This window comes from Myotis daubentonii, chromosome 11 (assembly GCF_963259705.1).
Source record: "Myotis daubentonii chromosome 11, mMyoDau2.1, whole genome shotgun sequence".
NCBI lineage: Eukaryota > Metazoa > Chordata > Mammalia > Chiroptera > Vespertilionidae > Myotis > Myotis daubentonii.
In genome coordinates this window covers 74,331,147-74,346,969 of record NC_081850.1, presented here as the reverse complement: position 1 = coordinate 74,346,969, position 15,823 = coordinate 74,331,147, and the positions used below count along the sequence as shown (strand labels likewise).

The 15,823-nt window shown below is 41.8% G+C and overlaps 1 protein-coding gene across 2 annotated transcripts in view; it reads left to right on the top strand.

Annotated features, from left to right (window-relative positions):
* NR6A1 (nuclear receptor subfamily 6 group A member 1) overlaps positions 1–15,823 on the top strand; it is a 176,310-nt gene that overhangs the window by 28,482 nt on the left and 132,005 nt on the right. For both annotated transcript variants that reach the window (XM_059657988.1, XM_059657987.1), the window contains exon 2: positions 11,986–12,027. In XM_059657988.1, the coding sequence (XP_059513971.1) occupies positions 11,986–12,027 (42 nt within the window). The remainder of the gene's footprint in view (positions 1–11,985; positions 12,028–15,823) is intronic.

Below are 15,823 nucleotides of genomic sequence, written 5' to 3'. Positions count from 1 at the left end.
AATTGTAAATGAAAAGTGTCAGAGGCATCAGTACATGCAGTTTTCTGAGAAATGCCTCTACTCTATTTCCATAGAAACACTAATGACCTCTGACTCATCAAACCTAACTGCCTTCCTGAACAGTTTCACCTTCTGATTCTGTAGTCACAGCCTTGAAGCTATGTACTGTTTTGTTTTTTAAAAATGTCTTAAAATTGAAATATATTATAATCTTGGGTTGGCTTTTCTGCCTTCAGTCTGGTTTCAAGGCTGAAGCCTGAAAAACTGTATGAAAGGTGATGTAGGTTGATCAGATGGAAGTTATTAATGTTTCCATAGAAATGTAGACACTTAAGCTGAGCAAATATATGGCGCAGTAGGTTATATAATTGAGAATCCTTGGCTTCCCCCCCTTCACTCCTTTTATTTGCCCCTAAGATTTTATGTCAAGAAAATAACATTAGGAAAAGGGCATTGTTTTTGTTGCACTTTTTAAAATGTGACCTTAACATTTGTAGATGGGGAAAGGGAAATATGACTTGAAGCTGTGCCAGCCAGCTTTTGCTGTATGGACTTGTGGTTCTATCTTCCTGCATTGAAAAGCATTTTCTGTTATTCCTGAGATATGGTTTGTCATGTTGCCTGTGAGAATAAAAAGCTAATGGCCCATGTGGCACCCCATTCACTGGATAGAAAGGAAAGAGGCAGATGTGAATTTAATGCTCAGCCAATGGAAGAAAAAGTATTTCTGTGTCTGGTTGGGTCTAGGACAACTTGCAGGCTGTAAACCTGGCTGTAAGGCAGACCATGGTCTGGCTAGTTCAGGGGTGGGCAAACTTTTTGACTCGAGGGCCACAATGGGTTCTTAAACTGGACCGGAGGGCCGGAACAAAAGCATGGATGGAGTGTTTGTGTGAACTAATATAAATTCAAAGTAAACATCATTACATAAAAGGGTACGGTTTTTTTTTTTGTTTTTTTTTTTAGTTTTATTCGTTTCAAACTGGCCGTAGTTTGCCCACGGCTGGGCTAGTTAATGTTTGTTACTCAAAAAAACAAAAACAAAGGAACAAAACCCACAACAAAAACAACCCCCTCTCTCCCATTCCTTCTCAGCCTCTATCCAAGCCATTCATTGTACCAAAAGGAGCCTGGAAGATGGAGTTGGAGGAGGGCCTTGAAAATGGGAAGAGCCCTAACCAGTCTGGCTCAGTGGATAGAGCGTCGGCCTGTGGACTGAAAGGTCCCAGGTTCGATTCTGGTCAAGGGCATGTACCTGGGTTGCGGGCACATCCCCAGTGGGGCGTGTGCAGGAGGCAGCTGATCGGTGTTTCTCTCTCATTGATGTTTCTGACTCTCTGTCCCTCTCCCTTCCTCTCTGTAAAAGTCAATAAAATATATTAAAAAAGAAAAAAAAAAGAAAATGGGAAGAGTTCCTAGAATTTAAGGAGCTGTGGATGGTTTGTCATATGTATGTTGGCTACCCCCACAAAGCTCTTTTTTGTCTCTCTTTTTTAGTTCCCTGTGCTTTTAGTTTACTGGTTGCAATTTGGAGCCTCTATATTGAAGTAGTCAGAGTTGGACTGGTATTGACAAACTTCCTAGGTGTATACATTTATTTTCTTTCCTCAGTGACTGTTGCCTATAGAAAAAAGCCCTAATCTCCCCTGAATGGCAGTTAAAACCCTTTATGATATGGTGCTAGCTAGGGTTCCTGTCAAATCAAATTGCCAGGTGACATTATGTTTCCTCTCTCTGTTTATGCCTTTTACATGTGGCTTTTTCAAAGAGGCCTATTTGTCTGGTGAATGCTTATTCCTTCCATATGCCCCTGACCCCATGGTTGCTGCTTCTGCTCACTCACTGATAGTGATATACTGACCTAACTGTGTCATCTCACTGAACCCTCACAACAATCTACAGATGAGGAAATTGGCTCAGAGAGGTGAAGACACTTTCTAAGCTAACACACATGTAGTAAGAGATGGTGTCAGGACTCAAACCTATTCTCATATCAAAATTTATGCTCTTACTACTCTGCATTGCATTCCAGTTGCATCTTGTCCATCTGTCTCTATCCATCATTCACTCTCTACAGTTAATTTTTTAAACAGGTTATTATTTATTTCACTATCTTTACTTTATTTGGCTTACATCTGTTTTAATTTTAATAATATATGTAATATAAATTTTACTTTTTTAATCATTTTAAGTGTACAGTTCAGTGGCATTAAATATATTCATATTGTACTTTATAGTTAATTTTTGTCTGTTCATTCTCTGATAGTAGGGTCAGTCTTGTATCTTCCATGCCTAGGGCCTGCTACAGTGTGGGCAGGTACCTAACATTTGAAGGAATAAGTGATTGTATTTGAAAACTGATGGAAATATTTTTCTGATAACAACTGATACACTTATAAATTGGATAATAAGTAACACTAGCATATGCATTTCCATAGTTCATTTTCTTTAAAGTTGCAACAGAGTCCAAAAGGTGACATAACAAATTTAGCAGAATGGAAGACTTCTTTCTAGTTTTACCTTGTCCTTTGTAATAGCCCCTGGCCTTATGTGGCTACCTTAATTAATTAAAATTAAATAAAGTTAAAAATTCAGCGTCTCACCCTGGCTAGTGTGGCTCAGTTGGTTGTGCATCGTTTTGTGTACTGAAAAGTTACAGGTTGGATTCTTGCCCGGGTTTTGGGCTTGATCTCCCCCATAGGGGGCGTGCAGGAGGCAGCTGATTGATATTTTGCTCTCATATCGATGTTTCTATCTTCTCCCTCTCCCTTCCTCTCTCACCAAAAATCAGTAAAAATACTTTTTACAGAATTCAGTTCCTCAGACACAGTATGCACATTCTAAGTGCTCAGTACCCACATGTGGCTAGAGGCCTACCATATTGGACAAAGAACATTTCCACTGTAGGAATTTCTATTGGATATCACTCTTTCTAGACTTTAAAGGCAGATAATAGTGAACTGTTATTTTCTCTTACAACTGATACTTTTGCAAGAAATTCATAGTGGTGTAGTACTATTGCTTTCTGGAGAAAGAAGTAATTTCTCAACATTTACTGAGCAATTTTTCCTGGGATCCTGGGACATGTTTCAGCCCTGGGACTGTAGATATAGATAAGGCTGAGACCAGATCTGACTGAAAGAAGGATACAGAATTTCATTGGGGACCTATCATAATTAGGGGAGACAAAGCAAATGGGAAACTGATACAAATGACCAGAGCTGGTTGGTCCAGAAAGGACCAGTGAATGACTGTTGTATATCAGTACAAATCCTGGGTAAAGATTTTTAGCTTTTTGTTGGGGATTATGGAAAACAACTCTCTCTAGAATCTGAATTCACAATCAGTGGCCCTGATCATGATCAGGGTTATGGGAAGCACAGGGAACTGTGGGAGCATAGTGTAGGGATGCCTAATTAACCAGAGCAGTTTCAAAATCCTTTTAGAACCTTGACTTCCTTCTGGAACCTCTGCTTCATTTTATATCTCACATTTAAAATTACAGTATATAAAACTTGAATTATAGTTGACTGGGTGAAATAATATTATACCTCATATTTAATTACTAGTAAAACATTTTAATTTCAAATTTGCAGGTCTGTTTTACTTTTCTTGGATTTTAAAATCAGTTTTTTTTCCCTCTTCTTTTTCAAAGGTTCCTGAAAATCCAGTAGCTTCAGTTATTGTATCTGTAGTGCCTAACTTGGACTTGATTGTGTGTGGGGAGAGAGGGGGAAGGGTTAGAAACTTGACCTGAGTCCTGACATCAGAATGGTGAATGAGAGTTGGCTCAGGTGGAAAAAATAGTATGTGCAAATGAATGGAGGCTAAAGAAGATGTTGAATTCAGGGAGCTAATTGTACGGGCATACCCCGGAAATATTGCTGGTTTGGTTCCAGAGCACCACAATAAAGCGAGCATCACAATAAAACGAGTCATAATCTTTTTGCTGGTCTGTGTGTAGGGTCTGGCCTTCAATTTCTAAAAAAGGCAACCTTTCTGAAGCTCAATAAAGCAAAGTGCAATAAAACAACATATGCCTATTGTTCGGTATGGATGGAGTATACTACTACACTGTAGGGTGGGGTAGGATGAGAGAAGCAAGAGATAAAAGTTGCGAGTGGCAGATCATGAAGGATATTTGTGTGTATAATTTCTGTTTGGTGGATATGATTTTTTATTACAGTTGTAGAATTTTACCTTTTAAGGGCCTCACCTTAATTTTGCCTGTGGGCTACTAAGGCTTCAAAATAGACTGAGTGGTTGTCCATCCCTGACCAGGATCCAGGTCTTTATTAAACCACTAGGGGCCCGGTGCACGAAATTCGTGCACTGTGTGTGTGTGTATGTGTGTGTGTGTGTGGGGAGTGTCCCTCAGCCCAGCCTGCCCCCTCTCACATACTGGGAGCCCTCAGGGGACCCTCATTTCCCCCCATCACTGGTTCTGCCCCCAGCCCAGGCCTGATGCCTCAGCCAGAGGCGTAGACCCCCATCACCCTCCGATCGCCTGATCGGCCCCTTGCCCAGGCCTGACGCCTCCGCCAGAGGTGTCAGGCTTGGACAGGGGACCCCCATCTCCCCCTGATCACTGGCTCTGGCCCCCGCCCAAGCCTGACGCCTCTGACCCAGGCTTCAAGCCTGGGCAAGGGGACCATCATATCCCCCCAATCCCCGGCTCCGCCCCCCGCCCAGGCCTGATGCCTTGGCCAGAGGAGTTGACCCTCATCACCCTCTGATCACCAATCACCGGATCGGCCCCTTGACCAGGCCTGAGGCCTCCAGCAGAGGTGTCAGGCCTCGGCAGGGGACCCCCAGCTCCCCGCGGTTGCAGGCTCTGCCCCTGACCAGGCCTAACGCCTCTGGCCTAGGCTTCCGGCCTGGGCAGCGGGGACCCGCAGCTGCAGCGGCCCCGCGATCGTGGGCTTCTCTTTAGGCCCAGGCAAGGGACCCCTAGCTCCTGGGACTGCCAGCTTCGACCGTGCCCAGCTCCCATCGCTGGCTCCACCCCTACTTCCTGCTATCACTGGCCAGGGCGGCAAAGGCACCTGATTCTCTGATCATGGCTGGGGGGCAGGGCAAAGGCGGCCCCAGGGTCGCCTTTGCCCTGCCCCCCAGCTCTTAGCTCCCCGCTGGGTTTCCGATCACTGTCAGTGGCAGGGGGCCTCTTCCTGCTTTCCCTTTCGCCTCCCTGCATTGTGCCTACATATGCAAATTAACCGCCATCTTGTTGGCAGTTAACTGCCAATCTTAGTTGGCAGTTAATTTGCATATAGCCCTGATTAGCCAATGAAAAGGGTATCGTCGTACGCCAATTACCATTTTTCTCTTTTATTAGATAAGATGCTACCTTCCTACTGTCAAATTAATTTAAAACATTCCTAGAATAACATTTAACTATTTTTGTAAAAGACACATTGTAGATTACAATTAGCTAGTGTTTCAGGCTTGAATTTGTTTACTGGCATTACTCATAAAATTTGTTCACATTTATAAAAAAAAAAAAAGGGTACTCAAATTTTAAAATTATTTTGTGTAAATACATACTTTTATAGTCAAAATAGTAAATAAAGAAAAAGATAAGTAACTTTTTAACCTGTCACTGTATTCACAGATTGAGGAGTCACTGATATTTTTCTTTTTGCCAAATGCCTATTGGAGAAAAGCTTGTCAACTGGATCTTTCTTTGAGTTAAAGAAATTTCCTAGACTTATCGATCACTTTCCACAAAGTAGATGGTTTTTGTATAGTCTCCAAATATATATTGAACAAGATGGTCATTTTTGCCCCAGGAACTAGGCATAAAGTAGTTAATTAAACAAAGATAGTGGAAAATCTGGGATTTGAATCCAACTCTAACTCAGACCAATGTCCTTTTCACCAGGCATCTGTCTTCTAAGTTAAAATGTGGTAAGTGAAGCCGAAACCGGTTTGGCTCAGTGGATAGAGTGTCGGCTTGCAGACTGAAAGGTCCCAGGTTCGATTCCGGTCAAGGGCATGTACCTGGGTTGCGGGCACATCCCCAGTGGGAGATGTGCAGGAGGCAGCTGATCGATGTTTCTCTCTCATCGATGTTTCTAACTCTCTATCTCTCTCCCTTCCTCTCTGTAAAAAATCAATAAAATATATATATAAAAAAATGTGGTAAGTGAATATAAACTTTGCACTAGATTTTAGATGACTTATGAGCATGCTGACTTGTTGATATATCTGTTTCTTTTTTATCCCATTTTAAAGTAATTTAAGTCACCAGCCAAGGCCCTGGGTTTTTCAGAATATTTCCTAATCTGTTTAATGTGTTGTAATCTGTAAGGCAGATGGTTTTGTGAGTATATTTGTGTATTTATGTGGCTTAGGAGTCTGCTTTTTACTGAACAACTCTGATAGCCTTTGTGTTGAATTGAATTGAACACACATTGGGGTTACTTCTAGCAGTGACTTGCATTCTTCTAGTTAGGAATCATTTTGCTAGCTAGATCTGTTTCCTGAGAATCTGGGTGAGATCCTGATCTGGTCACCAGATCTAGCCATTCCATGGACTTTATCATCAGGAGGTGGGATTAGCATTGTTCTCCATATCTTCTCAGGCCTCATGCTCTAATGGTGATCTGTAAAACCAGAGACAACATTATTAGCCAGTGGTCTCAGGGCTGGTGGGTGGATTTTAGACATACTTACTGAATTCCATAATCAGTGCTCTTTGTGACTATGAAAGGAATTTGTTTTAAGGCAAATATAAAGAGTCCTCCTTTCCTCAGGAGGTAGCGTACACCTGGGATCATGGCATCAAGTAATTTACAGTCTCAACATATAAAAAGGATTCAAGAATCACAGCATGGTCTTGACTGGGTAGTACAGCTGGTTAGAGTGTCGTCCCGATATGCCCAGGTTGTAGGTTCCATCCCTTGTCAGGGCACATAAAAGAAGCAACCAACGAATGCATAAATTAGTGGAACAACAAATTAAAGTATCTCTCTCTCTCTCTGACACACACACACACACACACACACACACACACACACACACACTCACTCACTGATACACACTCTCAGGTAAATAAATAAAATTATAGTATATACTAAAGTGACATTAGTGATGTTTCATCCCAGGTCTTTGAAGGTGACATCATGAATAGTTACCCTCCTATAATATGCTCTTTGCTACCACAGACACAGCACTGGATTGGATTATCCCTAGGGATTAGTTAGTAATAGCTCACATATGTTGAGCTCTGACTTTGTCAAATACTGTGCAAAGCCTTTACATTCACTATCTCATTTGACAGACCTGTAAGGTAGATGCTGTTGTTAATCCCTATTTATTAAGGTTAGGATCCATCCTTCTTGGGTCATATGGACTGAAAGTGTTAAAGGGATAAGTCTCCAAAGAAAAATCAGGATGCCATTAACAGAAGAAGGGGGGCATGGTTGCTAGGCAGATAAAAGCAATAGATGGCCAGCCAGTTTAACTATTCTTACGATTTTCTTTTTTTTTAGTCACCCTCTCTTTGTATTTTATCTAGTTACTCTGAGTTCAGAATGTTGTTTGTTTTCAAAAAAATGCATTGGGCCCAGCCGGTGTGCCTCAGTGGTGGGGCGTCGAACTGTGAACCAGGAGGTCACAGTTCGATTCCTGGTCGGGCAACATGCCCAGGTTGTGGGCTCCATCCCCAGTGGGGGGGCATGCAGGAGGCAATCGATCAATGATTCTCTCTTATCATTGATGTTTCTATCTCTCCCTCTCCCTTCATCTCTGAAATAAATAAAAAAAATACTTTAAAAAATGCACTGGGCTTTGTTCTTCCTTGATACTCAAGTAGAGTCCTTTCATTTAATGTCCAGAATCTGAGGTCCAGAATAGGGCATGACTTGCTTGAAGTCAAATAACTAAGCTAAAAATGATTTGGACTAGAATTAGGAGAGGTCTGATTTTATCATTATACTACTCTGCCTTCCAGTCCTTTTGTCCTATTTTTGAGTCAGTTTATATTAAATCAGTGTTTATTCTCAGTTTTACTTCTGGCAGGATGTTTAATATTGAACCTATGTGGAATGATGAGTTATTTCCTCATTACTTGACATCTCTCCACAGCTTTCTTGATTCCCAGTGTCTTTATGTAGAAAGGCTTTAAAGTTGCTCTGAGGTGAGCCTTTTCATCATTCTCAGTCACTTTTAGTAGCTTCTAAACTCTGGTGTTTCCGATCAGATTTTCTCATTTATAGCTTCCACACACTTTTAGGGCTAGACTTTCTGATTCTGTGACTGTCTTCCCCAGACTGATCTAGAGGCAGGCTTGTGTTTTCTATTTAGTTCGTCTGCATTTGAGCATCTTCCATAATGTATTGGCAACTGTTCTAGGCATAGAAGAAGCTTCGCAGGTGGATATGGCATGGTCCCTACCCTTGAAGAGCTCATTTTCTAGTAGAAGAGGCAGATATTAATTTGTTCCTTTATCTTTTGATAAATATAGGCGGGACCTCTCCTTTTTTCTATCTTTCACAGTGGTGGTCTTTGAGCTGGGTCTTGAAGGATGAATAAATAGTTCACCAAGTGGAGGAGGAGGAAGAAGCACAGGAAGGCAGGAAGGGATGTAGCGTGTTTGGTAAATGGTGTGCTCAAAATGTTCAGGATTGCAAAGGACTTTCAAAGTTGTGATGTTTAAACACTTTACCTGCTAGTTGAATCCCTCTTCTTAACTTGACTCCCATTTGCTGGACTAGCTTCTGGTTGCCCAGCTTTGATGATAGAAAATGCTCTCATAAGAAAAAAAAAGAAAGAAAGAAAGAAAATGCTCTCATATTCCTCTAGTCTTAGTTTTGCTCCATAATTTTTGAATTTACCATTGAGATGCTACAGTTGATGTTTACTGAACAGTTACTTTGTGCTAGACTTGTGAGAGGTAATGAAGATATAGCTGTCAACAAGACAGGCCAGCTCCCTTCCCCTGTGGAACATTCTAATAGTGGAGCCAGTCAGACATTGAACAAGCAATTAATTCCTTGTTAATGAGTACACAGAGTATTATAGAAAATTTTAATGTGGTTTTGACTTTTTGAGACAAGGGTAAGGGAGACAAAAGAAAAAAAGCTTTTCTAAGAATTATGTGAACTGATGATGATTAGAAAGCAAACTGGAGAAAGTAGGCAGTCAATATAGGAGAATTGACTAAAAAAAGAATTTTAACAACTATATATAGAACACTTACTATGTGTTTGCCATTCACTGTGCTTGATTTTTCTTTTCAGTGTGATAGTTACACACCAATCAGACAGATGTAGCTCAGGCCTTTTGGGCTTGAAATCCGCTTTGAGAGGTACTTCTTCTAACCTGAATACCACACTTAATAATAAAAAACTGCTTCCGAATCACGCCTTTGTCCTGCGTCTCTGCGCTTGACTTTCCCCTGAGGCACAGTGGGGCCTTGACTTACGAGTGTGCCGACTACCGAGTTTTTTGAGATACGAGCCGTCTCTCGGCCGATTTTTTGCTTTGAGTTGCGAGCTAAAATTCGGGTTACGAGCCAGCTTCAGATACCCCGCCGCTAGTTGGCGCAGCGAACGTCACAGTGAACGCCACAGCATCAGCCCAGCATCACGTGTCTCACTCGTTCACTTTTTGATTTGACATACGAGTAATTTGAGTTACAAGCTCCATCACGGAACGAATTAAACTCGTAAGTCAAGGCCCCACTGTAGTTACTGAGTAGCCATCTTGACTGAGGAGGATGGCAGTGCTCCGGCTCAAGTAACCCTAACTTTCCTCAATAAGGGTCCCAAAACGCAAGAGTAGCGACCCTGGCAATTTGGGGAAGCCCAGGAGAAGCCATACAGAGCTTCCTTTAAGGGAAAAGTTTCCAGTGACTGGGATGAGACCTTCTGGATACCCCACTTACTTCAGAGCCTTCAAACGGCACCCTGGGGGAAATGGCAGAAGTCAGCAAAGGGTGCTGGAGATGCAGAAAGGAATAAAACACAGTGTGTGCCCTCCAACCTAGAAGGTTAGATAACTCATGTGCAGAAATAATTTTCAATGTAGAATATAATCTTTGCTCATTTTAAAAAAAAACAAAAAAAAACCTGCTTCCATTTATGTGTATGAGTAAAATTCTTAAGCATTTGTAAACATTTTAAGTAAAATTATTCTGTTTGATATCTGTTGTAAGTTCATATTTTGTATATTTTGCTTTCTTTTGGATAATAATTTATAATGCTAAGTAGAACATGACAGATATTAAATGAATTGTAATTTTCCCATGAATTTTTATTCCAACTTACATTCTTACTCATAATTATTTGTGCTGTTTATTGAGTTCCTACTGTGTGCCAAGGACTGTGCTAATGAAGCACTTTATATCAGTACTAGAGGCCTGGTGCACGAATTCGTGCATGGATGGGGCCCCATCAGGCCAGGCCGGCGGCGGTTAGGGGCTGCGGGCGGTTGGCCGGCTAGCCCTGCCCCCAATCGGGGTGTTGGGGGCTGATTGGGGGCTGGATTGGTGCTGGGGGAGGTCTGATCGGGGCCCGGATCAGACTGGCTGTCTGTTGCAGTACTGGTCGGTCGTTCTGGTCATTCTGCCTTTCCAGTCGCTGGGCTTTAATATATATATACTAGAGGCCCGGTGCACAAAAATTTGTGCACTTGGGGGTAGGGGGGGTCCCTCAGCCCAGCCTGTGCCCTCTCGCAGTCTGGGACCCCTCAGGGGTGATCACTTGCTGGCTTAGGCCTGCTCCCCGGGGGATTGGGCCTAAGCTGGCAGTCAGACATCCCTCTGGCAGCCCGGCAGCCCTCGGGGGATGCCCACTTGCCAGTGGGGAGCAGACCTAAGCTGCAGTCGGACGTCCTTAGCACTGCTGAGGAGGCAGGAGAGGCTCCTACTACCACCACTGTACTGGCAGCCATCAGCCTGGCTTGTGGCTGAGCAGAGCTCCCCGCTGTGAGAGCACACTGACCACCAGAGGGAAGCTCCTGCATTGAGCATCTGCCCCCTGGTGGTCAGTGTGTGTCATAGTGACCAGTCATTCCCAGTCTTTCTGCTGTTAGGGTCAGTTTGCATATTACCCTTTTACTATATAGGATAGAGGTCTGGTGCACGGGTGGGGGCTGGCTGGTTTGCCCTGAAGGGTGATCCAGATCAGGGTGGGGGTCCCGCTTGGGTGCCTGGCCAGCCTGGATGACAGGCTGATGGCTGTTTGCAGCTGGTCACACCCACTTCAGGGTGGGGGTCCTCACTGGGGTGCCTGGCCAGTCTGGGTGAGGAGCTGAGCGCCGTTTTCAGGCTGGCGGGCGACTGAAGCTCCCAGCCTCTTTTTTTTTGTCTTTCTGGGATTTATTTACCTTCTATAGCTGTCACTGGAGCTGAGAGCTGGCTCCAGCTCTGAGGCTGTGGCTGGCTGAAAGCAGGTATCTGGGTTTGTTTAGCTTCTATAATTGAAACTCTGTTGCCATCACTGGCGCTCTAAGCTCTGAGCCTGCTGGCGGCGGAAAGCAGGTTTCTGGGTTTGTTTAGCTTCTATAATTGCAACATTGTTGCATCTGGAGCTCAGAGCTGGGCTGCGGCAGGAGTAGAACCTTAGCTTCCTCCGTCACTGGAGCAAGCAAGCCTCATGTTCGCTTCAGCTGCCTGGCTGCCGGCCGCCATCTTGGTTGGCAGTTAATTTGCATATCTTGCTGATTAGCCAATGGGAAGGGTAGTGAAATTACAGTTAATTACCATGTTTTTCTATTATTAGATAGGATATAGATTTCACTTAATCCTCATTCTGGTAAGTGCTGTTCCTATCCATTTTTTTATATAAAGGTAATGAAATGGAAGTTCAGAGAGCAATATATATATATCAGCTAAAGTTACAGAACTAAGATTTAAATTCAAATTTGACTTCTGAGTCTGGATTTTAAAAAATACTATATGATATTTGCATTTTTGTATTTGGTGTCACATTGGAGTAATTCACAAATCACAATCTTTATTTCCTATTGTTTTCTCTTTAGGTTTTTGTCAGGATGACTTGGCAGAGCTCGACCCAGGCACTAGTAAGTTCTGAATGTTCCCCAGTGTTTGTGAATAAAAAAGGATGTGTATGTGTACTTTTAAATGTATAATAAAATCTGAGTCAATAAGGTCATGGATAGTCCTTTATTGACTCAGATTTTATTTTCACTTTAATTTATAATTATGGGGAGGGCATTGTATCTTTTCTAGTTATGCTTTCTTTTTCTTTTCTTGATAGTATTCAGTGGCCAGGATTGAGCCCATTCATAGAACATTGGTTTGCTTAAAATTTCTATTTAATTCTAATCTACTTTCCCCGTCCATCCATCTTCCTACGAAACCAGTAACAACAAATATTGTACTTTCATTTATGTACACATACAACCATATACCTTCAACCACTTTTCTAAAGTATTGACTGGTTTTGACATAATTTCTTTCAGAGAAGGATTATATTTGGTTTAGATATTTCAAATTGGTAACTTTTATACCAGAGTTTAATTTCTGAAGGACTGTCATCTACATTCTTAAAGGGATGATATGAGAGTAATTATTTCAAGATCTAATTAAATGATGCTTTTCAGGACTATGTAAGTCTTTTTTTTCTTCTTCTTCTAAATAGTTTATTGACTTTTAGAAAGAGGAAGGGAGAGGGAGGGAGAGAGAGACATGGATGTGAGAACACAACATTGATTGACTGCCTCCTACATGCTCCCTACCAGGGATCCAGCCCAAAACTTGGGCATGTGCCCTTGACCAGGAATTGAACCAGCAACCTCTTGGTGCATGGGATGATACTCAGCCAATTGAGCCACACTGGCCAGGGCAGGACTATGTAAATCTCGATCATAGATAATCACTTGTGTTTCCAGTGCTCACAAAATGTGGCATTTGCCCAGTCAGCGTGGCTCAGTTGGTTGAGCACCAACCTATGAACTAGGAGGTTACGGTTCAATTCCTGGTCAGAGCACATTCCTGGGTTGTGGGCTTGATCCCCAGTGTGGGGTATGCAGGAGGCAGGTGATCAATGGTTCTCTTTCATCATTGATTTTCTATCTCTCTCTTCCTCTCCCTTCCTCTCTGAAATTAATCAAAATATATTTTTTAAAAATGTGGCATTCATCATTCTTGGATATTGTTATAACTATTAGAAATAGGATGTGGGAATATCGAGTGTATATAGACCTTATTTTGCTATAATGCCAAAAATCTGATGATAATTTAGATTGAGAATCCATGAGATGATCTGGAATTATTTTTCTAGTTCTGTTACATTTTAGGGTCATGGGGCTGGCTATTTGTCACCAATCTGCTGTTGGGGTAAGTGGTGAAGTTCGCCTTCTCACCATCCTGGCTAACTAATGTCATTTCTCTGACGTTGTGGACCTTCTCACATACAACGCCGCCCCGCCCCCCCCGTCCCCCCCGCCCCAACACACACCTTAATAGTATAAACATTTATGTTTGTTTACCTAATACTTATAATTGCAAGACAAAATAAATTCCACAAAGCTTATCAAACACAATGGAAATGGATTTGGTTTTCTAGAAGCTGGAAAGTTCGGAATCAGTTTTGTACGTAGTATAGGCTTAGTTTACCCTGCTCTGCCAACTGAATTTCCAGTACTATCAGTGAACGTGCTAATTTCTCTTTGTCCTCTTATGAATAGCCTTCATTTGGGAGGAGGAAAAGGTAAATTCTTGAGTTATGCTTCTTTCTTAATTTTTTAAAAAAAATATATTGATTTTTTACAGAGAGGAAGGGAGAGGGATAGAGAATTAGAAACATCGATGAGAGAGAAACATGAGAGAGAAACATCCATCAGCTGCCTCCTGCACACCTCCCACTGGGGATGTGCCCGCAACCAAGGTACATGCCCTTGACCAGAATCAAACCTGGGGACCCCCCAGTCCACAGGCTGATGCTCTATCCACTGAGCCAAACCTGCCAGGGCTGTGCTTCTTTCTTAAAATCATTTTTGAAAACTAGAAAGGATGTTAAGATGCCCTGTAATATTTCAGACAGAACTATACATATACATAAAATATGCCAGATAATTGAGAACCCAGATATTGAGTGTTCTCTCTGCTCCAGGCCCCTTTCTGTGTTCCAGGGATACACAAGTCTACGTCTTGCCCTCATGTATTAACTGTGTATTGGAAAATCTTTTCTTATCTGGAATTATTTGAAAAAACACTTTTAAAACTCTAATTTAGCACATAGTACCTAAACTTATTCTCCTTTTTTACACTTAGTAGCAATTGAAAATAAATCATGCCCATCTTCTAGGAAAGGCTCTTGTTATTTTCATAAGATTATTGTTGGATGATTCTTCTTTCTGGGCCAACTAATTCTAACTCATTTAACATTTCTGCATAGACTTTCTAGCTAGATATGTGACTTATAGAATTCTCCGTCCCATGAGAATAAAGAAATATTTAATCATCTATAATAATAAAAGCATAATATGCTAATTAGACCGGACAACCAAATGACCTTCTGGATGACCTTCTGGACGAAGCTGGGGCATGAATTTTGTGCATTGGGCCTCTGGTTTTATATATCAGTACAGAATGGAAGTCGCCTGAAAAGATCTCTTTTCTTTTAAAAGTTGTATTTAGGTTATGTGCTTAATATTCTCAATAATGCTCATATTATTTTTGTGACGTTAGTAGTGTTTTGTTCCTTCGCTTGGAAGAAATACATGAAAATCTGATATTATAATAATAAATGGACAGAAATAAAAATTATTCTTTTGATTTGAACCAATCTTGGGGTTCAAATGAGCATGGTCAGCCCTACTGAGTGATGGGGAATCTCAAGACTAAAATGGTCTGTATGTGTTGTGTTAAATTGGTTGTTGTTGATATTGCAAATTCCTTGGCTTCTAACTGGGAAGGAATGACATCTCCTATGTTAATACTTAATGACTTTTGCACAAAAGATTGAGAACAATAGGGATTTCTTTGTGATGCATCTTGGCCATTTAGAGGTCCCAATGGCTTCCCCAATCCTCCCCAATTCCTGATACGGAAAACCTGTTCATACTTGCTTATTTTGGATGAGAAAATACCATTGTTGCTGATTTCCCATTGTGCCTGGCAGTGGTGGTAGACAGTAACTTTGGGACAACAGGTGGGATGTGTTGGAACTAGATGAGGAAGGACTTACGTTGTCCAATTCAAATGGCCTCTTTTAAAACACCTTTTCTTGTGATAGAACAGATAGGTAGCCATGTTTAGAATATGGGCAGCTGCTCACACTCTGACTGCCTTCCTATGATTCCTGGGCTTCCTGAGTCCAATGTTAGGGCACAGGTTCAGGCTAAGTTCATTTCTACAAGAAGCATCTCTGTACCCTGCCTATTAGCATAAGCTAGGGACAAGGGCAGTCAAAGGTCAAGAGAAGTTCAAAACAGCATAACCTTTCTGTGCTTCTGTTTCCAAATAACCCCAGTCTGCCCTGCTCCCCGAGTTTTTTCCTCAGCCATCATGTTTACTGTGTAGTTGTAAAACCCAAGAGAACAAGGACTGACTTGATACAAGGGAAGTTAGAGAATAGAAGTCATTGTTGCTTAAAACAGGAGAAATAATTGATTTATGTTTGGGGGCCAATTAGGCTATAAAACAGGAACAGTAAAGGGATCTGTGACTTAAGGACTGCTACTTACTCTGATTTCTGCCCCACAGACAAGGGGCTCCCCAATAAAGGCTGTTAGCTTTCTAGGCTAAATTATTAATTCCTTTCATGCCTCTCAGGGATTGTAAACAGCACATAATACAGGAAAACAATTGATACTGTTCAGTCATTGGCCAGAGAGAAGGTCAAAGGGTAAA